The sequence below is a fragment of the Halyomorpha halys genome, unplaced genomic scaffold (genome assembly GCF_000696795.3).
Source record: "Halyomorpha halys isolate HHAL.00 unplaced genomic scaffold, Hhal_1.1 Scaffold194.1, whole genome shotgun sequence".
In the NCBI taxonomy this organism is placed as follows: domain Eukaryota; kingdom Metazoa; phylum Arthropoda; class Insecta; order Hemiptera; family Pentatomidae; genus Halyomorpha; species Halyomorpha halys.
In genome coordinates, this window is record NW_027108392.1 from 916,186 (window position 1) to 939,274 (window position 23,089).

The 23,089-nt window shown below is 32.3% G+C and overlaps 2 protein-coding genes across 3 annotated transcripts in view; one reads left to right on the forward strand and one right to left on the reverse strand.

Annotated features, from left to right (window-relative positions):
* Positions 1 to 23,089, forward strand: part of Elk (Eag-like K[+] channel) — a 477,962-nt gene that overhangs the window by 366,235 nt on the left and 88,638 nt on the right. For both annotated transcript variants that reach the window (XM_067046711.1, XM_014418388.2), the window contains exon 4: positions 1,522 to 1,665. In XM_067046711.1, coding sequence (XP_066902812.1) covers positions 1,522 to 1,665 — 144 coding nt within the window. The remainder of the gene's footprint in view (positions 1 to 1,521; positions 1,666 to 23,089) is intronic.
* LOC106679305 (uncharacterized) overlaps positions 5,697 to 23,089 on the reverse strand; it is a 39,482-nt gene continuing 22,089 nt past the window's right edge. The window contains exons 4-5 of the mRNA XM_014418389.2: positions 6,449 to 6,573; positions 5,697 to 6,202 (exon numbers count right to left, since the gene is read on the reverse strand). Coding sequence (XP_014273875.1) covers positions 5,722 to 6,202; positions 6,449 to 6,573 — 606 coding nt within the window. The 3' untranslated portion in view covers positions 5,697 to 5,721. The remainder of the gene's footprint in view (positions 6,203 to 6,448; positions 6,574 to 23,089) is intronic.

The window sequence follows — 23,089 nt, forward strand, 5'->3', positions numbered from 1 at the left end:
TGTTTTTATCATGTCACTATGTCACCTACAGCAAATTTACTTGTTGTATATATGTGTATACAGTTGTAAATATCAATAAATAAATTATTTTAAAAAAAAATATATTGATATTTTATCGATTAAATATCTTTACTATTTAATTATCAATATTTGCTCAAAATAAAAATATCAAGGCGCGATATATCTAAATATCGATATTTAGAATTATCATTTCCATATGATTGAAAATTATAGTTCCAATATATCGATTTTTTTTAATTATATAAAGATTTTTTTCGTAGTTACATAGTATTACAGCTCAAGCGACGATGTTCATTTATTATTCCCTGAGTGGAATTAAAAAAAAAAAAAAAATCTTACTGCCTACTGGCCTGAGTCAAGAAAAATATTGAGATCTAATTAATTTTCGTAATCAAATAAAATAGATGAGCACAATCAAGAAAAACAAGATTCATTGACAGTCCTCGAGCAATCAGAATAAATGCCTTGATGAAATTACTATTGTGTTGTCTCGTTCCAATTGAATTTAATTTCCTTTTGTTACGCTGGTCCCTCATAACTTAGTTCAAAATTAATTATTAATTACAATATTTATTCTGTAATTAATGAATGAATATGCCTTCCCTAGCATAAATTAAACAATTTAGTAAGGTTGTGAGAATGAAAATTGCATATAAATTGACGTTGATCAAATCATTACTTTAATATGATGTTATACCATTACGTTAATTGTAATATAACGATGAACTATGAGGTTGGTTATATATGTGCCATAAATATCGTACGATGCTTTGCAGCTAGATTTTGTGAGTCATGAATTAGCAGAAACTAATAGTTCTGTTTATACATTATGTTATAATTCATTACTTAATCGTTGCTTCGTGATAAACCATACGACATATTACATAAGCACAACGATTACGTTCTTATATACCTGGCAAAGTGATAAATCTTGCAGGAGAAAACTAATTTGGTATTTTTCAGACGTTTTTCATTTTTCTCTACTCATTACCATAATTCTGCACAAAGGTATAAGGCAGTGGCTGTGTTATGTTTTGTTTAAATATAAAAGTGTAAGTAAGCTAAAGCTGAGATTCTCCACAGAAATCTTTAGCAACTATGGCTAAAACTCCGTCATATAGCCACCATAGGTTTTTAATACAAGTAACTATGTTGAGATTTACCACAAAAGTGCTTTAATTCCACATATTTCTGTCTTACTTTAAGTGAAAAGATGAGCTTGCTACGTGGCTTGGTTAAAATAGTTTACATAATTATGAATATGTTTGTGACATTTTATTTTATTATGTGTATAAAAAAAAAAATTAAAAACTGTCACTGACTTAATAATTCGGCGTCGGAAACTATTTCGATGAGATATTGCTACATCCTCAGCCCTTAGACATTAGATTAAATTAATAACTTATATTAAAAATTCCGAGTAATCCTCTTGTTTAAAAATACTCTCTTATAGCTAATGTCACACTTTTAAACATTAAAAGTTTTTTTTTTCTTTTTTAGGACAAATGTTCTGGTGCCTCCTCGATATAGTCCCCATTAAAAACGAGAAGCGTGAAGTTGTCCTCTTCCTGGCTTCCCATAAAGACATTACTCAAAACAAATGCCAGGAACTACAATCGGCAGAGGAAGACTTGTCTCCAACTGGTGAGTTATTCATTCATTTAGTTATTTATTATTATTAGTATTACATAAACTAATGCTTCAATTATTTTATATAATCGATATCACTTGTAATTTTCTAACGATTTTTAGCGAGCGTTGTGTGAAATGATATTGAATGCTAGAAATCTTCCTTATATAGGTACTTGTATTACAAAATTATAAAACAATACAGAAATGCGGAAAACATCTAGGGCGTGGCAATATAAGACAATAATTTAAAAAAATAGGAAGAAACTAACACCAATTAATCAATCCTGATGAGATATTTGTAATGGATTTGTCACTGAAAGATATAGAAAAACGGACCGTAAAATAATAAATTATAAAATCAACGATTAGGAAAAATGTGTTTCAAATAAATAGGAAAGAGGGATGAAAATAATTGTAGTAGTATAACCTCCTTGCCAGCTGCGTGGTTATAATATTACAGTCCACTGCTTGGAGTAAGGAGTATAATGGAGGGTAAGCTTCCAGAAAAAGCCAAAAAGACGGACTATGATGAACTACATGTGTATGAAGTGTGCCTTCAACCAAATGCCAGGCACTCCTTCACATTTTAATCGCTGGTTTGATTGTAGTGGACTATATAAAATAGTGATAAATAAAATATAATTAATTTAAACGAAAAATCTATTGTATAAATGGTTGAAATTGGGGTGGCCGAAACAACAGTTGTGTTAGTTAATTTTGAATAATGGGTCTATGATTGAATGACGCCGATGATGATGGTTGAATTGTATTGATAGGTATAACTCCATGGCTTGGTTATCCTCTCTTCCTTTCTTGATTTACTCTCTCTTCCTCTTCTGTTCCGGGAGGCACCACACGGTGTCTCTGCTCATTCAATATCTAGTAGAAGATATATGGTGAGAAATAAGTGGCTGCCTCTGGCCAAGGCTCGCTAACGACTGTGAGTGTTTTTGTTTTCTCGGTCACAAGTGGCGCTGGTGTTACTCGTCTTCTGTTTGAACGGAACAACAGGAGTAAGGAAGAGAAGTAGTAGCCAATCATCGGCGGCTCTTGTATGTTTTAATTGCGATAGCAGACATTCCTCGTAACCCCAAAGTCGACCTCTAACCTCCAGGGCCATGCCCACATTTTGGTTTCACAGTTTGAAAGAAAGTAGGGCCTGCTACCGCTCTGCTCCGCTCCTGTTACATCACTTTCACCGATGACATCGGCCCAAGATCTAACCTTCGTCTGCACCTCCAGTGTAGGTGTAATACAGCGTTGGTGGTAGATATAGAACCTTCTGTATCAGGGTTATTCGAAGGGTTTGTAACTTTGCTGCGAACGTAAGAAGAGTGGGAAGATTTCTACTGGCGTTGTCCTCTTCCTTGCTAGGAAGATGTGTGCTACTATCAACCAACGTAAAGTTCATGTTTTCGGTTCTGACAGCGGGGATATTCGATAGATCTTTTTCCTCCCAAAGATCACTTTTAAGTGTCCAAATGCATTATATTGAGCGGCCTCCTGAGTTTATATACAGCTTTTGATTATTTAGTTTTACAACAGTTCATTACAGTTCTTAATGGCTAAATAAGATAACAAAATAATTGAAAAATACCGATAGAAGATTGATTGAACAGAAAAACATTGAATAGAAAAAAAAGTAACAGTTTCGTAGTCAAAGTAAGTGTTTCTGTTTAACAGCTGAGGATACAAGTTTTGATGCAGATCGAACAAATGGATATGCAGCAATCGGTAAGATGAATTTACAGAGTTTTACAGTATTTTAGTATTTTCCAATCTCTAGTTGAAAAGATGAAAATTCTCTTTTCTATTTTTGTATCTATGGAAATAATTCAAAGGAAAAAATGGCTCTGAAATCTAGTTTTAAATTTTATTGGTTTGTGAGTTTTGTGATTGGACGACTCATGTCCATAACTTTAATATTTTTTTTTTATTTTAAAATCCCAGGTTCTTCGGATGAAATAGAAGTAAGTATTCTTATTAGTTTCAAGATCTTTATATTTCAAAATACGCAAGAATATGTTTCTGTTTCTGTGTGAAATTCATATGATTTTAGCATATCTTGCATATCTAGATTTTTTCATATGATTTATTCCCTAATATAGGACCACCTTGAAATAATCATGGACTGACCCAGATGAGAATCGAACCCATAATATTCAGAATCAAGTGCTTTGCAACTCTAAGCCCACCGCAGCTATCAGGTCTACCCCAGTGATATGCAACAATGATATTGTTGCACTATTGATCTAAAATCACATGGTGATTCATAGTTTTCTTTCTCACAGCTCTTTTTTCAAGCTATAAAAAATTTAAGATAAAATGACAAATTACATGAAGATAAATAAAACAAAAAATAATAAAACAATTGAATATAATAAAGGTAAATGAATAAAGAAATGGAATAGAGGTAAAATATTTTTTTAATCTTTCTCAGCTAGAATATTTTCCATGGCATATTTAAAACTGTGTGATAATTTTTTTTTTCTTCACATAAGTAAACAGAATTTTTAAAAATACTAATTAAAAATGCAAACGCTACATAAAATTTATTTTATAAAAATATCATATCACTTATGGTTAAAGAAAAACATTCTGTTAAATCATCAATGAGGCTAGTTTATTACAAGGTTTTACGACTTTATCCCCTTTCTTCTCTCTTATAACAGAATTGTTTCACAGATCTTTATAGCTGACAGCTTTAAATCCTCCTTCCCAACTCATTTTGTAGGCAAAATGTGTTAACTAGAAATTTATTCTATAGGCCCTATTATACCTAATTCTCCTATCCTTAGTCTCCTTTTGTTTCATTCCTCGAACAAGGACTGAATGACAAAAGAGAATTCTCTTTTTAACGACTCGTACTTTGAAACCACCCTTCATTACTAAGGTTTTTTTTTTTAATTTTTTTTTATTTGATGGAATAGATGTTAGAACTGCCTGAAGGTAAAGTTTGAACTGTTGAAAATTATTTATACATTTAGAACAAATTTCTTGCTTGAATGTATACCGTGCAAAACTGTGATTGTACAAAATGTGACTTTTTTGGTAGATTTTCTTTTCTAACAAGGTTCCTGAGATGATTATTTTTTATATATTACATTCCAGCCCTCGTTTCTGTCACGTTGATTTTCGCCAGATTGAATATTAATAATAACTCCCTAAAGGCACTAGCATAAGGGGTAAGTGCGTTGTTGATATCTGGAAGGATCATTATTCAAGCAGATATGTGTGTTGGACATGTGCGACATTTTTCGTTTCTAGACGATTTTTTTTTCTGATGTAAACATGAAAAAAAGTTAAAACTTGTGTGGCATTCACATTATGCAATCTTCAGTGAGAACCATGAAGGTGGGAAATAAATGTTTTGAAAATAAATTATAAGTATTCATTGCACACAAATGCTTTACAATAGAGATCTGCACTTACCGCCTATTGTCATGTTTTGTTATGACAACTACGAGCTTAAAAAGTTGAAAACTAGGAAAAATGTAGAACCCTAAGTATTTTGAAGATTATCTGGAGAAGGTTTTTCTTTTACAGACTAGAACAAGGATGGAAAATTTCCTCATACTGTCCATGCCCCGTACTTCCTAAAAAAAGTACAGCACCTTAATGTCTTCCTAAATTCATTTCTTACAATTGTATAAGAGGTAAAGGTGATTACTGTAGCAGAAAGGCAGGCTCCACTCCACTGCATACTTCTTCTCTTTCGCCCTCGATCTTGTGAAAAAATCGCTGAACTGCTATTTCATTGTGACCAGAAGAAGGGATGTCTTTCTGTTTCGGTTGTGAAACTGGTTTTGGAAAAAAAGGGGATTTGACACATACTGTGATTTAGATGTGGAAGAAGAAAATGAGGATATAGAAAGAATCAAATCTTAAACACTAAAACGGTGACAGATGTAAAAGGTTTTCACTATCGAAGTTTATATATTCATCTGAATTATATTGACTAAAAACAAATGCTATATTAACTGTAAAATATTGTATACTCTACAAAACAAACGTAATACTATTACATTAAATGAAAATCCCAATCAAAAAAATTATCGAGTTTACTTTTTACTCCAACTCAATCGAGCCAACATCTAAGGATAATGAAGATTCATCTGTCTCTTTGAAGTCGTATTGGTACGGCGGAGTAACAGAACGCTCCTTCTGTGGTTCTTCTTCCAAGGTATTGAGTGTGACCTCCGATGCGATTTGCCTTAAGGACGACGAAGGACTGGATGGCACAGAGATTGGATCAGAATCTACCCAATGGAAGGGGGACGATTCCTTGTCCGACGAAGCCTCAGCTTTCTCATCTACCAATGGTTGCCGCTTCTTCTTCTTAAGTCGATCATGTGATTCGGTCATCCATACGTCACAGACACTTCCTCCCGAATCCTCTTCTCTCGGTTGTTTTAGGCGCCATTTGATTCTCTTCTCCAAAGCCTTGCCTTCATCTTCAAGCATTACCATTTCTTCGGTTATAGCTGTCCATTCAGCTATGAGGCGGTCTTCTTCTTTCTGTGAGATATCATAATTATCTCTTATAAATCTGGAAAAATATATAAGTATTGCATCTAAATTATATTCTTTTATCATTGTTTGTCACTTTATTTACAATATATAACCTACTATAAATGTTACTTCCTTACATTATTCACGTATAACGACAAAATTTGAACAGTTGGATTGTTAGTATCCTGTTATTAAATCAGTGAAGTATGTTAAATAATCCGAGATAATATTTTATGATTATTTTGATGATCGCTAAGAAATATATTTTTGTAAAGACACTTACGCCAAAGGTTTATCTGGTAGTTCAGGGTGCATAGCAAACATCTTCACTAGGACTTCTATCATTTTCTCCAGAAACCCCTGATTTTCAAGATATTCACGAAACTCTTTGTAAAACCAAAATTTTGGCTGAAAATTATTAATGTGTTATAATTATATTCTAAAAAAAAAAACTATAAATAAAATGCTAGAATAAGAACAAGAGTTGAGAACAATGAAGAACAATGAGCTTCACCTCCTGGAAAGCTGGTTTAACAGTATCCTGCAGTGGCCTGAGGCCTTACTCTCTCTCGAACGGCGAAGAATAGCCTTGAGCTTCGACCACTTTAGGTGGTAGTCTTTCTTATTCTACCTTACAAACATTCATTTATAGCTAGTATTGGTTTATGTACGACTCTTCGCAATATCTCAAAGAAGGATCATAAAACCAATTGTAATAGAAGTCAATCCCTTACTTTTAAAGTATTTATTAAAAACGAGTAGTCATAGATAAAAAAATTAATTAAATCAAGCAACATAAAGAAAGTGGCTAAAATTGGAAATAGGGGTGAATACATTAACCACTTTAGTGTCCAATGGGGGTGTTTACGTCGGGACCTGCTCGTGCTATATACTGCAGGTGTCCCGAGTGTATTTTACGATTATGATAAATGTGTGGAAAAGGGGGGCTGGAAATTGTGAGACTTTCTGATTACTAGCATGCATATATTTCCTTTTATTAATAAAGTTTTTTCTCTGGAGGGGCAATTATGGTTAATGTGTTAGTTTAGTAATCTTTATCTGTAGTAATATAATAAAGGAACAAATTTGGATGGTCTTATGGCTTATATAATATTATGGCTTATCTGGTGAATGACGTTTTCGCCGCCGCGGTGACGTCTTCTAGCCGCTTTCCTCGTCCAGGTTGTGCTGTGGGCGAATATGGTGAAAACCATGTGATCTTCGCCTGGTGTCTGAAAAGACCTCTTTCCTCTTCAGTGGCTGGCCAGCGTGTCCTGGACTCTGGCGTGATGGTAGGGGTAGGTCAGGTCCTTGCTTGCATGTTGCTTAGGCTGGGGCGGCATTTCAGTCGCAGCGTCTTCGGGGTCTGCGACCGCGGCAAGGGAGGGCATCAGAAAATGAGACCCCCGATCCCGACTTTATATAAACTTAAATCCGACAGGGGGTATATTGCGATTACATAATTTTCTTAAAGTTGAAATAATTAGATAACTTACCACCATAAAACATTGTAGTTTCCTCCACCCAACAAATATGAATATATTTGCCGATGATATAAGCTCAATTAGAAAACCGGTGCTATCACCCTCTGGCCTTGTGTGATCCGTCATTTTATGTCAAAAGTGGATCAAAATCTCATGCTTTAGATTGAGAGCTGTTTTGATGTGATTGAGTGAAAAGCCTTTCATGGCATGAAAAGATTAAAAGTTTTTTAGAAGGTAAAATTGAATGTTAACCGTCTCATTGTGTAGCAAATATTTTTTTACAAAATCAACCATTTATTACGAATAATGGTAAAATATTTTATGCTGTATAAAAAAAGGGGTTCGCAAATTAAGGCTATATGATATTTCACCTAGAAACAGAAAAGGACATAGCAAGAAAGAAAAACGTAAATGTTCATTGCAATGTTAGTACATTGTTTTTTTTTTTCTGTTTTGTACTATTACTTGTTGTACAAGTAGCATGTCCAATTTTTATGCTGTTCATCAATTTAAATATGTCTTTTTCAATTGATACCATCATTTGTTGGTATATGCTGCTAATTGAGATATTTCTATACTTATATATACTTCTAGTCATTTAAGTCATAGAAGTTATCGGAAAAATTAAGGGATGAGAAAAAAAGAAATTTATGGTAAACATCACTGTGAAAAATACCAATTGTTTATGTTTATTGGTCTCTTACATTTTTTTTTTCACTGAATTGCTTTTATTATTATTAACAATTCCGCACTACAACGCGTTGATGCGCCCAGTCCATCTCAATAAGCAGCCACCAGATGTCTGCTGCCATTCAGGACTCCCATGTTCTCTCGCATCTCCATCATGACGTAGCGTAATGCAGCAAATTTTTGTTTATCTTCTCTTCTCCGTCCGCGGACCACCTCTATCAGTAGTTATTTCGAAGTCTTCACGTTGTACGTATTAGCAACTTGACCAACGTATCTCAGGAGGGGACCAATTCATGACAGAAACATCAGACGCTAAAGAAGGGGAATCTTGACTGAGGACTAGGTGAATTAGTGCTTTGTTAAAAATTATGTCTTCATAACTAATAGTACGCGAACAATCCATCTCCTAGTCTTCGCTCAGATTAGATTAAACAAAAAAAGATCAAGTATAAGATAAGTATAAGCTGGGATTTGGACCATACTTCTTACAGCATGTTACGGAATTCCCGTATTTGATCCAGGAAACGCCGTCGGAGACTTTAAGAAGAATTTCGTTCGCGTACTATTGTTACAAAAACAAAAATCATTTTGCATAAAATCTTAGTTCGCCTAGCCCTTACTTATAGAGTGGAAATCTGGACGGTAACTCAAGGTTGTCAATAAAATCTACTTATATTAGAACGAAAGATCCTATTAAATATAGTTTAATCGGGATTCACTAGTGGAAGATGAAGTACCCATAAAGAAATTTACATGCTCTTGGAGGGCCTGGTGTGGGTGTCATTGATCGGTCCTCTCTGAGATAGGCTGGCTACGTTGCAATGAGAAGACCTCGAAGTAACTACTTATAATGGTCGTTCACGAGCGGAGGAGATAACAATAGAGATCAGGTCTATATTTACCAGATTAGACCACGTCATGCTGGAGATACGAGGAACATGGGAGTCCACAACTGGCTGACAGTAGACACCAAGCGACTGCTTATTGAGATGGATTTGACCCGTTGTAGCACCGAATTTATTTTTTTTTTATTCACTTATTTCAATTTACAACTATAAAAACAAATACAATAAGTAAATATGAAGAATATTCCAAACATGTTATAATAGGAAGGAACTACCCAATGGTGGTACTTCAAACATTAATTTAAATTAGATGGTCCCGTGGCCATCTTCTTTTCAGACGCCTCGGAGGATTATCGGTAAGGAGTTTGGAAAGACGCATATCGGACCAATCTGTAACGAAAGGGATGTTAAGGTCTTTGTGTATGAGTTCATTTGTGACGTAATAAGGAGCATCAAGGATTTTGGATTGGATACAAGAGGAATTCGATGGTTTGGAAGAACCTCAGAGCTCAATTCTGTATCGCACCATTAATGCTATAAGCCGTGAAAATAGGAGGAGATGAGAAAAACAAATTTAGGCCACATCGATTCATAAACAATGTTGCTACCTTCTAAATCAATTTGGTGGGGCTGTGGAGATGGTTTAAAGTACGAAACCTTTAAATATTGCATAAAAGTAGCGGAAGTACTCAATATCTTGAAATTTACCCTCACTCCTTTGATATTGTTCTGCTTTAAACCCAAAATTTCGTATTTCAGCTCATTTGATCCAAACTTGGCCGCTGAAGATGCCCTAATATACATCTTTTTAAAAGTTATAAAAGTTTAAACAGGAATATAGAATGCCTCTATAGAACTACAAAGTCTATTTTTTATTAGGGAAGATTGATGATGATGTTACTATCACACCACAATTATCATAGTCTTAAAAGAGCCATAGGAAGTTTGAGGATTCAGTTTCAATTTTAATTTAATTTAAAAAAAAGGTAATTAATATTATGTTTGAATAATTTTTTTATTTATCTTTATTTTTGTTTTCTCTCTTAGGCTTTTCTCCATCAGCAATGTCCTACCTTCTATACATAGCCTGGCTCAATCTGTCTCCTTTTTTTTCTATTCCCGGTAAGTTTTTCTATTCACCCCTTGCAGACTTTTTTTAGGTGAACTAAAGTAATGTTGACAGACCGAACCCATTTTCATTTCCTCAGCCTTTTGTAAATACTTTTTGTCGATTCTTCTTTTTCCTTTTCTTTTTGGATATATATATTTTATTTTATTTAATAGTGAAAGACTGTTTCATGTCAAATATTACAATCGGACTCACCTTATATATTAGGTAATGATACTAAATTAATTCGTTCATGCCATATTTACTGACAATATTAATAAAATATTGTGATTGAAACATCTATTCCTAAATTAACAGGAAGATGTAAGAAAAATAACCTTTAACGATATTTTTTTTTTTTTTAACTTCTTGTAGCTTCAATACATTTCTCTCGACACTAGGTTTTTGTTTGTTTTGTACTAATACACACGATAAACAAATAATGAAATTTTAGTTTATAAAAATGTTTCAAACGCTATTTTGATATTGCTGTTGATAGCGCTATCTTTGAACATTTCTCATTAAAATATATAGGGAGATGGTCAGGGTTGCGGTCAATAGTGACCACTATCGACACTATTGACACTAGTGACACTATTGACCGCAACCCTGACCATCTCCCTATATATCAATTTTTACGGTCAACATACATATATTTCTCATTAAAGTTGTGCATTTTTATTTGCTTTTTTTACTATCCTACTAATAAATATTTTGACATCGTTAGATATCTTACCCGAATTTTCGACTTAATATTAAGTTCACAAATACCAAGATCTTAATAAATATTATACCACTATTAGCTCATTGTACCATACATATTAGTTCACGCCCTGATGATTAAATTCTGCTCTATAAAGCACATGTCCTAATATTATGCCAGTGTAGAAACTTGTCTTCCTTTTCTGAAGCCTAGTAATTTATTGATTTATTTAATGCAAATATAGCCCAAGTTTAGATGAATAGTAGTTAACCATTTTTCCACAATAGTAATCTTAACTTAGTAGAAACTAATGTAATGTAAATTAATTCAGTATATTTATGTTTATAATTTTTTCCCTCTTTAATGTTGAACTATCAAAATAAAGGAATAAGAACCAAAATCGGAGAAAGAAAGAGACACCACAAGAAAAAAATCATTGTATCTTTTATAGTATTGATTGGTATGCTGTGTTTTATAGCAATCCAATGTATTTGGGCAGCATGGCTAAATAAAGCCTCTCTCGTGTTTACATGTTGTATGTTACGTAGAAATAGACATACTGTTCTTCAATTTTAATTTTAACTTTTACTTCTAAGAAGTTATATTGCTACTGCAATCAATAATAATTACTTTTATTTTAATGCCATAAAAAATGCAGTAAGTATTGAGAAAAAAATAGATAGCTTTTGTGAATGACCGATAGTCGAATAAAAAAATATAAAAAAACTGTATAAGTACGACTAAAATTTCAAAAAGAAATATTTTAAAAATCAAAAAGTTTCATATCAAATAATACACACAGATAATGAGATGTAGAAATTAAAAAAAAAATACAATAGAAAAATTTTAGATTAGGAACAAACTGAATACCGATCATTATATACATATTATAATACTATCGTAATAATAATACTACTGCAGTTGCGATAAATGGAATCTTATTACCAGTTCAAAATGTTAAGTAAAGTAACTTTTCAATAAATATTTATGAGTGCCTCATTAATATTTTTAAAAAATACTAATTTATCTACTCCTATTCAGAAGACCCATTCATTTGATTGCATATTTATTTTTAAAGGCATTAATTTTATTTTGAAATCAATATCTGGCATCAAACTAGTTGTTTATAAAAATTAATATATCTTCGTACAGAGGGTGTAAGATAGGCTCTATTGTATAACCTTATATTAGATAGGTCATGTATAATTAATTGTGCACAGCACAGTGGTTACTACACTGTCTTCAATAATACTGTTTTTCAGGAAAGAATCTTATACTTATTAAACTGATTTTTATATTTTTTTTTTCTATTGGCTATAACACTGGATACCAATACAATCTAAAAATATTTTTTTACAACTTCTGCGAAATAATGGGAATTAATATTTATCAGCTATTGCAACGTACGAAATTATTTTTTATATTATTTTATATTTATTTGTAATTAAATTATGTTATGACCCATTTTGTTTCCTTTTATTGTTTTGAACTTTTTATAAAGTAATATTTTAATATTACTTTATTAAATAAAGTATTTCTATTGGTAGAACAATCTTCTACAAATTATTGTTTTCCCCTGAGCGAGGGTAGCTTCCAATAGTCCATTAGGTGTGTATTACTTTAGAAAGAATATATGAGCCTTTACGTTGTATTGATAGGTTTAAAATACACGAATAATATATTTAAGTTTTTTTTTGAAAAACTATATTTTTGTTCTGTTATTTTACCAAAAAGAATGCTTATCAATTTAGATTAATTTACAATTAGTTGGAATAGCTCTTTTCTCTCTCCACCTTTCCGTTGTTCTATAATCTAATATTGTATCTCTTAGTAACAGAATATGTAGACTAAATGTTGCTTATAGTGTATATCGCTATGTTGCTTCTTTGAATTTTAAATTGATTGAATACGGGTTATCTAAGAGTATAGTACGGTCAGTAATACATCTATGTATAGAAAACAGTCTTCTCCTGTTACTTTGTGACTGTTTTTTTGAGTTTTGTGAATTTAAAGTTTGTATTTTGGAGTTCAAAATATGTTACACCATTTTTGAAATATTATCGCATTAACTAAAATTCTGTGCGAAAACACTGGTATTTTTTATGTAATCATTAATAACAATTTAGATAAAAATAAGGAAACTCGTTACGAAAAATTTTACCAATTCTTTAAAAATATTTTTCTAGTTTTAGTTATTGGTATGACCGGAAATTTACTGACATAAATACTTTTTTTATTTCAAAATTTCTACATTTCTGTACAGAATATCCCGAGATATATCGTACTTAGTTCTTGTTTTTGAGATTTACTAACTTTTTAAATAAGTACGACCTTTTATGGATTACTCGACGTAATTCGAGCAAATTTTATGCTATATGTATCTTGTAGGTACTGAACCTAAGGCACTTGAGTTGTTCGACTTAGCAAGTGTTGATGGGAACTCAACTTTGTTGTTGTTAAGATATCGACCAGTTGCCGTCTTGTGCGCTTAGAATCTCCCTTTGTGGTAAGCCTTAAATATCCTCGAACATAATTTATACATATTTTATTATGTCCTCTTTTTTATTTTTAGCTTTTACTAACATCTATCCGTTTAACATTCCCATTTTTATCGCTTCTTTACCCATTTTATTCCACTACCCCAAAAATGATGCGGTGATTAAATTACTTTCTTGTCTTATTCTGGTCTTTTTCCCTGCTATGAAAATAGATGGATGAAATGTATAATATTAATTTTTGCACTCACAATAATTGATTACTATCAATGCTTCACCATAATCTTGATAAGGCTTACAGTGCTATGCTAAATAGAATTTTCAGCAAAAAAGTCAAGTACCAAAAAAGTTGTTAACTTTTTTAATAAAGTAATAGTTGAGGAATTTCAGTTTTCTTATTATATTACCTTTTGTTGGAAGTGATCTTTGTTGTATGATTGATGGGTAATTGAAATTAACATATATACAGATACAAAAATAATAAATTAACATATAAAATGTGTGAAATTAAACAATATACATAATACAATAGGCAAGAAAGAAAACGGAATTTATACTACAATGATGCAGAGTATTGCAGGTGAGTAAAAACTAATTAACTAAGTTATTAATTAAACAATCCATGAATGGTTGAGGTGCAGTACTTTGTAAGGAAGTAGTGTTACCAGACCAACGGTTGTGCAAGGAGGCCATTTGGTCAGAATCACGCTCGACCGCCAGATTTGTACCTAGTTAAGGGTACCCAATTTAAGGGGCTGGGTGAACCCCAAGAGAGCTCCAGAACTCACAGGGTTGACTCACGGCTACAGTGTAACAGAAAACAAGTTTCTCCCAGCCGAATTTTAATCCGGGTCCTTGGAGTTAGTAGCATTGTGCCTTACCATAAAAACAACCAAAAAATAAGCTAAAATAAATTTATAATGTCCGGATGTAAATTTGTCTGTACTATATTACTATTAATATAGTATTTTTTCAAGATTTAATTTTGAATAAAATTAAAAAGCTGGTTTAAAATGGGATAAAATTGTGTAATTAAAAATTAAGGAATACAACATGTTTGTATGACGGTGTTTAGGTTTAGCACATATTCCGATGAATTCGCGTTATCGGAATTTTGAGGGAGTTATACTCTTTGATCATTTTCCAAATGGCATACCTATTGACTTCAAGCTTCATGCTCTGCAAACCAATACAGTATATTAGGATATATAAGCCGAATTCCATGCTTTGATACAGCAGAATATGAAATTTTCCCCCTGCTTTTCTACCTGTTTCATGTTTAATCCAGCATTATTGCAATCCTCCAGTATAATTTTGGTATTTTTTACCTGTGGCGTGGAATAATACACTATGATATACCTTTGTATACTATATGTATAAACAGTGGGCTTGGAACAGCTGATAGTATAACTGAGTTTAGCTGTTGTAAATGGGAATCAAATAAGTAAATGGTAATAAAATCCAGCGGCTGGATGGTTCTGATGTTTGGTTTTAGATCAATAAAATTTTGCTCAACCTTAGCAAGGCATTTTATCTATTGTTGTATGTAAAGCTGCAGAGCTAATTTTAGAAGCTGCTTGATCGATTTGAAAAATTCTTTCTGTGTTAGATTGTGTGTTTAATGAGGAAGGTTTAGGTCTTATAGTATCACGCTACGACCCATAGGAACGGAGCAGTGATGTATAAGCTTGCGTAATTACGTGGCCGTATTGTTGCCATGCCAATGCTTATAAAGCAGAAAGTTCGAATGGTATGCAGGTTTGTAACAAGGTTTGAATAAATAAACTTAGACGCTTTTTTTCCTGGTAAATATTCCTTTTAATTTTTCCCATAAATTTTGGAACTTTTGTCATTCATATTTATTTTATTTAATTTTTCTTCATTCTTCTTTTTCCGTATATAATGTAAAAATTAATACTTAAAACACTTACGTTTATTGTCCTTAATTGTGAAAAATTTTATTATTTCTCTTCAATAAAAAACAAAATAATTTGGATTATTATTCAGTGAATTAAATGTATCTATAATCAATGTTTAAATTTGTACAAGAAAAGACACTAATTTTTGTTATTTTTGAATTATTGCTTAATTCCTTGTGTACTAACAAACGCATAAGAATGAAAAAAAAATCTACGCAAAGAGGTCCCTACAAATTCTAAATAATAAGCTGGTTTATAATGATTCTGGCTCCTCTACCCATTATCCAGTTTTTATTATTAATTTGTGGAAATTTTTCTTTTTAGGTTAAAACTCATTTTTATGTATTCCTAATTTTTTTATTAACCAGCTTATCTTTTATTGTTGCTATTTTAAAACAATGTTGGCTTCAAATGCCCTCATTTTGTCATTTTATTTATCCAAGTTTCAGATCACTGCATAACAGCAGAGGAGCCCAAAACGTTTTTCAAATGTAAAAAAGAATAAAGAAGTGAACTAATGGTGAAAATTGATTTTGATGATATATGTAATAAATGTTTTGCTTAATTTATTATCTCTCATTGACCATACAGACCATAGCACTTATTTTACCAATTAACGCTAAATTTTATTCCGATAATATCACTAGAGATAGAGGTTATCATTAAACAATATGAAATTCCAGGTATAATTGTGCTTATTAGATCTGGAGAGGAAACTTTCAGTTTTTTATTCCAAATTAGTTTTGTACTATTTGAGGCGGAACGGATGGCTCTAGAAAATATCTTCATGCTCATTTTTATTTATTTTCTACTTAACAACTATAATAGGAAACATTTACCAAGCCTACAGTGGAGCTAAGTACCTGGAAAAACGACAATGATATTTCGGCCGGGGCTAAGAAGGGGAACAGGTGGTGGCTAACGATTCTGTTGATGACAAAACTCATTACCTGTGTTCTGGGCCAGCCTAAACCTCTTTCCTTCTACCTCGAGGAAAAGATCTTTTCAAAGGCAGCTGATAATGGGCATTTAGTGCCGTATCGCCCGCCGCCGTGTCCTTATTAGCTTAGGATCGTCCATCTCTTGTGTCTGCGGCAACTCTCTTTGTCGCCTTTGGTTATAAAGGAAAATTAACAAATAAAAGGGTATAAGGGGCTGAGAGGGGTTTTGTGTATTTATTTATGAATTCAATTATAAAATTGGATGAGTTTCCATCTTTTTTTTTTCTTTTTTTTAATAATTTAGTTATTCTTATTTACAACTGTATACATATATACACATCAAGTAAATTTGCTGCAAGTGATATTATGACATGATACAAACATGTGGAGAATCTACCCATTGATAGAACTCCAAAAACATTTCTAAAGGAGAAGATCTGGAGGTCATCTTCTTTTCAGACGCCTAGGTGGATTATTAGGTAGTGAAGAAGAAGCCATGTTAGAAACGAGTTGGTTTGGGTTGTTGGGAAGTTTATCATGGAAGGATTGGTATCTGGTTCTGGCAAAATCGGCAACATTGAGGTCCTGATGAATGATTTGATTTGTGACAAAGTAAGGAGCATTAAGGATTTTGGACTTTAAGGATTGGATCCGAGAGGAATTCAATGGTTTAGTGGAGTCCCATAGCTCAACTCCGTATGTCCAGATAGGCCTTATACTAGTCATGTAGATCAGTCTTTTGTAATGGATTGGAAGTTTGGACCGTTTATCTAGTAAATGTTGCAATAGTCGGAATCTACGAGCAGTTTCTTGTCTTTTCAGTCTTGTATGAGGATTCCATGTCAGTCGTTTGTAGTTTCCATCTTAAAATTTAATTTATAAAAAATCCTTAATATCTTAAAATAGGACCACTACCAAAAGCAGGGAAGATTTGTATTTATGGAAGAAACAAAAAATAATTTTTATGTCACTTCCGATAATTTTCCTTCATATTACATGTTTTTGGCATCAAGAATTATCCAACTGTAATTGTGGCTTCATAAATGCCTTTATTTAATTATATACTTGTATTAATAAACACTCTAATTGTTATCTTACAAATAATTGTAAATACAGTTGACACATGGTACATGTGGCTTTGACAGGATAAGGTTTCTTTTGTGCGCCACTCAGCATTACCAATACATAAACCCGAAAATGGCATTGCTCGTTTCCTTTCTCCCTTTTGTGGCACAACATCGAGCTGTTTATTGCTCATCCTTTTCTGCTTCATTGTGTTAATTCCTTCTTATAATTTATTAGGCTATTCCTATTCCTGGGATCATCTTCAACCAGTTTTCCCTTTCGTCTATTCTTCTGCGCATTTCTTTTACAGTTTTTTCATTTCAGCATATAAGAAACGCCGGGTACTAATAAACATTCGGAATAGTATTGAGTTATCGAAGGGCACTCTAGGAGATAAGTTATACATACTTATGCATGCTATATTTTCTCATATAAATATAGTATCTTACACTACTCTGTTTTTGCATTTTCTAACTAATGAAGTTTCAAGAGTTTCGTATCTATCTTTGGTTCTTGTAATCAATGCAACCGGGTCCTACTCTCCTTGATCGGTTTTATATTGTATTTTCAGAGATTATGCCGGTTAGTGCCTAAATGATCACGTATCAATTTTATCTAACACTTCAATTTACAGGATGCAAACGTATTTTTCCGTGGATTAACGCAAAAATGGTCAAGTAAAAATTTTATAAAATTTCTTCTTATGAAAATGTAACTTTCTGAAAACATCATGATTTTAAAAACGACTCGTTCATCTGTTAAAACGATAAATCATCATCCTTGAATTATTATGGAACTGTAGAACTGCATTTTCTAGTTGTGAAATTAATCAAAATCTCCAAGAAACTAACAGTTTAATTATAAATGTCGAATTATCGGTGACGATGAAAAAAAAAGAGAAATAAAATGAATATTTATGCTTTATGTGTACTTATTGGAAAAAATATTTCAATATAAACTTCACTTTCATTTACATTAGTATTAAGCCCGAAGACAAAGGCATTAGGTTCGTAAAGGTAGTAGTGGGCAAAGGGTTAGTTGGCCCTAAGTTAAAACAAACCTTGCAACTGCTAACAAACTAGCGATCCTAATTGTACCCCGCCTGGCCCTAATTTAACTATTAAATCCATCCCATCAACTCTTGGGGCTCTCTGTAGTCGGAGTACAGTTGGCTATCGAGTTAAAGTGCCCCCAACTCGGAGGGAGTACAGAGGAAGGAACTATTCGGCTTCTGAAAGACTTTACTATTACTAGTCTTACTAGCAAAACTCTTTCTAACGTCACTTCTTTTCATATTCTATATTTATAAATAGATACATACATATTACTATCAATCCAATATATGGACTATTCTCAGTGGAAGGGACAATTTGATATCAATAACTTTTTGGAAGTCTATCAACCTTATAAAAAAATTGTTGTTTTATTTGACTTTATCAATACCCTTTTTAATTTTTTTTATGGAACATTTATGGACATGGAATCCTCATACAAGACTAAAAAGACAAGAAACTGCTCGTAGATTCCGACTATTGCAATATTTACTAGACAAACGGTCTAAATTGCCAATCCATTACAAAAGACTGATCTACATGACTATTATAAGGTTCAATCGAGTTGAGCATTGGGACTCCACTAAACCATCAAATTCCTCCAGAATCCAATCCTTACAATCCAAAATCCTTCGTAAAATCCTTAATACTCCTTACTTTGTCACAAATCAAGTCATCCATCAGGACCTCAATCTTCCATATGTTGCCGATTTGGCCAGAACCAGATACCGTTCCTTCCGTAAAAAAACTTCTCAACCACCCAAATCCACTTGTTTCTAACCTGGCTTCTCCTTCATTACCTAATAATTGAAATCGAAATTGAAGGCGTCTGAAAATAAGATGGCCTCGAGATCTTCTCCTCTAGAAATGTTATTGGAGTTCTATCAGTGGCTAGATTCTCCACATGTTTGTATCATGTCACTACGTCACCTACAGCAAATTTACTTGTTGTATATATGTGTATACAGTTGTAAATAACAATAAATAAATTATTAAAAAAAAAAAACTTTTTTTAGATATTTGTCTTTCCAATAGAAAGAAAAGTTTGAACAGTCAATCCTGAACATGTTCAGGCCCAACCTCCCTAACATGTTTTGGATAAGATTTTTCCAACGGTGAATCCAGATTGCACCATAGTGTGTCTTTCCGTATTTCAATTTAATTTCTGATAAAAATCAAGAGTCCAATATGTTTGCTCGCGTCTGTTACTTCATAACACCTCTTTCACAATTTTTCACGAATTTTGGCAGTCAGAGTTAATTTTTCGCAAATATTATATTGCGTGATACAAAAATTCTGAATATCTTTTAATCTGCTCAAAAGATTTTAAAAGTAAATGGTTATCATTACGAAAGGCTTACGAACAAGTTGATTTCTACTGGTTTTTGTAATAAATGGAATAATGAATACAAATGTGACAGCATTCCTTTATTCGTTACTTGGTTGTGTTATAATGGAATGCAGTGTTCAAAAACTTTACTATGCATACAACTTTTATTTAATAAAAGTTTGTAAAATTGCTGTGAGAGGTTTAGGTTTAGGGGTCGCTCTCAGGGGGTTTAGCGGGGCGCATCCGGCGGGGTAGGATTGCCTTTTTATTGTTATGATCTCCTCTTGTGAGATTGTGACATGTCGTTCATCAACCTACTCGCTATAATTGTCTGTTCGAAAAGTCAGATAAGTAAGGCTAGCATGGAGGGCTAGAGTGGAGGATTTGATGCCTTTTTTTTAATTTCAGGCGTTTTTAAAATATTTTGCTCGATTAAACTATCTTATAGTCTCTCTTTCCCGTTTTAAGCTAATATTTCAAAAGTGATATAGAGCCGTCGCTCTCCGGGGATTTAGTGGGACGGGTCCGGCGGGGAAGGATTGCCTTTTTTTTTAGTGTTATGATCTGTTGTGAGATTGTGACATGTCGCACTGAATTTGCAAACTTGTAATAAAGTATTCCTCTGAACCGGAAACTCGACAGTGGAACTATTTTCTCTCGTAATAGTTAATTCTGTTGTGCCTATACAAGGTGCTAGATGCGAGGGATTAAGGATGTCGTAAGAGGATGTTCTTGAGGATTGGCATGGTTGTGTACTTGGCCTTAGTAGCTTATTATTTTAATTATGATTATTTGTTCTTAATATTAATTGTAAGTAACCTACAAACAATAGCTTAAATTTAAGTCCCGAATCAAGTTTCAATGAAAATTACAAGTCTAGGTTCCTAATTTTTTTTTTTTACCCAAAGTTGTTAACCAATTGCAATTGTAAAAAGATGATTTATATTTTCTGTTTAAGCTCTAAGATGTATTATTTTTTATTTATCAAATACTATTTTTTTCTCATTTCAATTGTGAAAAAAATAATTCACGAAGTATTTATGAATTTCTCCATTATGTTGCTAAATACCATGTCTATTCCAAAACATATAAACCTCCTAATTAATACGTTGGGAAAGTCCGTTCCGGATTTATTTTTAACTTTCTGGTCTGACTGATCGTAAATCAAAGAATCGTTACAAGATAGTATGTTTTGGGTTATTTATTTTTTTTTTTTAATCTGGACTGATATGATCAAGAAAAGTTAGGCTTACGCAAAATATTTAGTCATCGTTGCCTGGAGACGTCCCACATCACGGGCTATGCACCCCATTGGTTGAAAGATAACAGAAGCCCATTGCGGAGCCGTCAAGCTGAAATGATGTATCACTTCTTGGTATCTGTGTTGTGCTCTGTGGAGTGTACGTGGGATAAACTAAAAATGGAGAACAGTTATAATTTATTGCTTTTGTTCCCGATAATATAATGTCAAATTTATGCCATTGAGATTTTTATTTATCAGAGTGTAATTTACAATATTATTAATGAAAGGTCTTCAAACAAAATCTAGATCATCACTAATATCCTGTGAAATAAGAGAGACTCGAGACTTTATCTTAAAATATTCCAATAATTAGCAATAATTTTATGACGTTATTTATACCCTTCGGCAATGGGTGATAAAATGCAAGATATATTAAATTTTCACCTAAATGCCAAACGACTGAATTGAATAAGAGTTATGTATTAAAATGCACAAGGTGCAATATTATATGTGGTCCTTTATAGCCGCCATAAAATTGTGATAGATGCTATCTTAATACTTAATTAAACTTTGTATCACGTTGTAAAACTATAACTGCAAATATTATGCTTAGTTTATGAGCCATCTATAAATAGGTTAATGTAGAATTTTATTTATCTCTGCATATAGCACCATAGTTTAACTTGCATGGGTCTAAATCGTCTCATGAATATGATTATTGCAATAAAATAAAATAATCATAACCAAAACCGGGATTCAAGTCCGTCTGAGAAACATAAATTATTTATTAAATAAATCAAAAATTGTTATCCTTTTTTGTCTCAACACTAACATCTAAATATTTAATAGCTTATATTATATATTCATTTTACCAAGCTCAATTTATATATCAGAGAACATCAATTACACAGTTAATTTTAAAACAGATACTAAGAATTTAATCCAACATTATGCAGAGATTTTAAGCAAAATAAATTTATAAAAATAAATGGAGAAATTGGTTATTATTTACAATTAAATGTAATATAGAATTTTGAGAATTAGAATAAATACCAGATTGAGACAAAAATGCAATTTAAAATAAAATAAATTAATTTTAAAACAAGGCTGGCCTGTGTGAGTGGGAGGTTATATGGTAGTGGATTTGTTATGGATAATCATGTATAAGAAAGTTAAATATTTATGATTTTAAATATAAAAAAAAAAATAGGATCACAAGTCTCTCCTTTTTGGCTTCACGTTTCCTGGCAGTTTATCCCCTCCATTGTACTTTCTCCTCCACGAGATAGAGCAACATATTTATACTTACATGTTCGGGTGACATTCGCAGTGTTGCTGCTCGATGATTCTGATAAATCGGTTTGAAATTATCATGTCATTATCAAGATATATATTTTTAAATTAATCGATATTTTAGAACCAAATGCATTTCCAAAGACGTTTTAAGCTCTTCATTCTGCTTGCGATGAAGTAGGGAAAGCTTAGTGATAGTAGTATCAATGTTTATATTTTTCTATTTGTTATTAAAATATCATTGAATCAGCAAAGAGAAATGCTTTATTTAATAAGGCATGCTGCCCAAATATTTGTGCTACAATAGATATTATACTGATCAATCATATAATTTATAATACAAACACAGGTCAAAACAAATTATCAAAGATACAATATTTACATGTTACACTGTATTTTTTAGTATGTTTATTTTTTTTTTTGTTCCTTTGTCAATTATTTCCTTTTTTTTTTGTTTTGCCTGTAACAGGATCTATTTTATACTCTCTATTGCACTATAATTTTTCTTTTCCAGTGATCGGAAATAATACTTAATTTAGTATAAGTTTTATTTATTTGTATAGACTCATAATATGTTAAAATTTCCAGTATACCCACATACTAAATGATAAGAATATAAATAATAAGAAGATTGGAATCGGGAGGAATTTGGTGGTTTAGAGGAGCCCCAAAGCTCAACTCCGTATGTCCAGATAGGCCTTATAATAGTCATGTAGATCAGTCTTTTGTAATGGATTGGCAATTTCGACCGTTTGT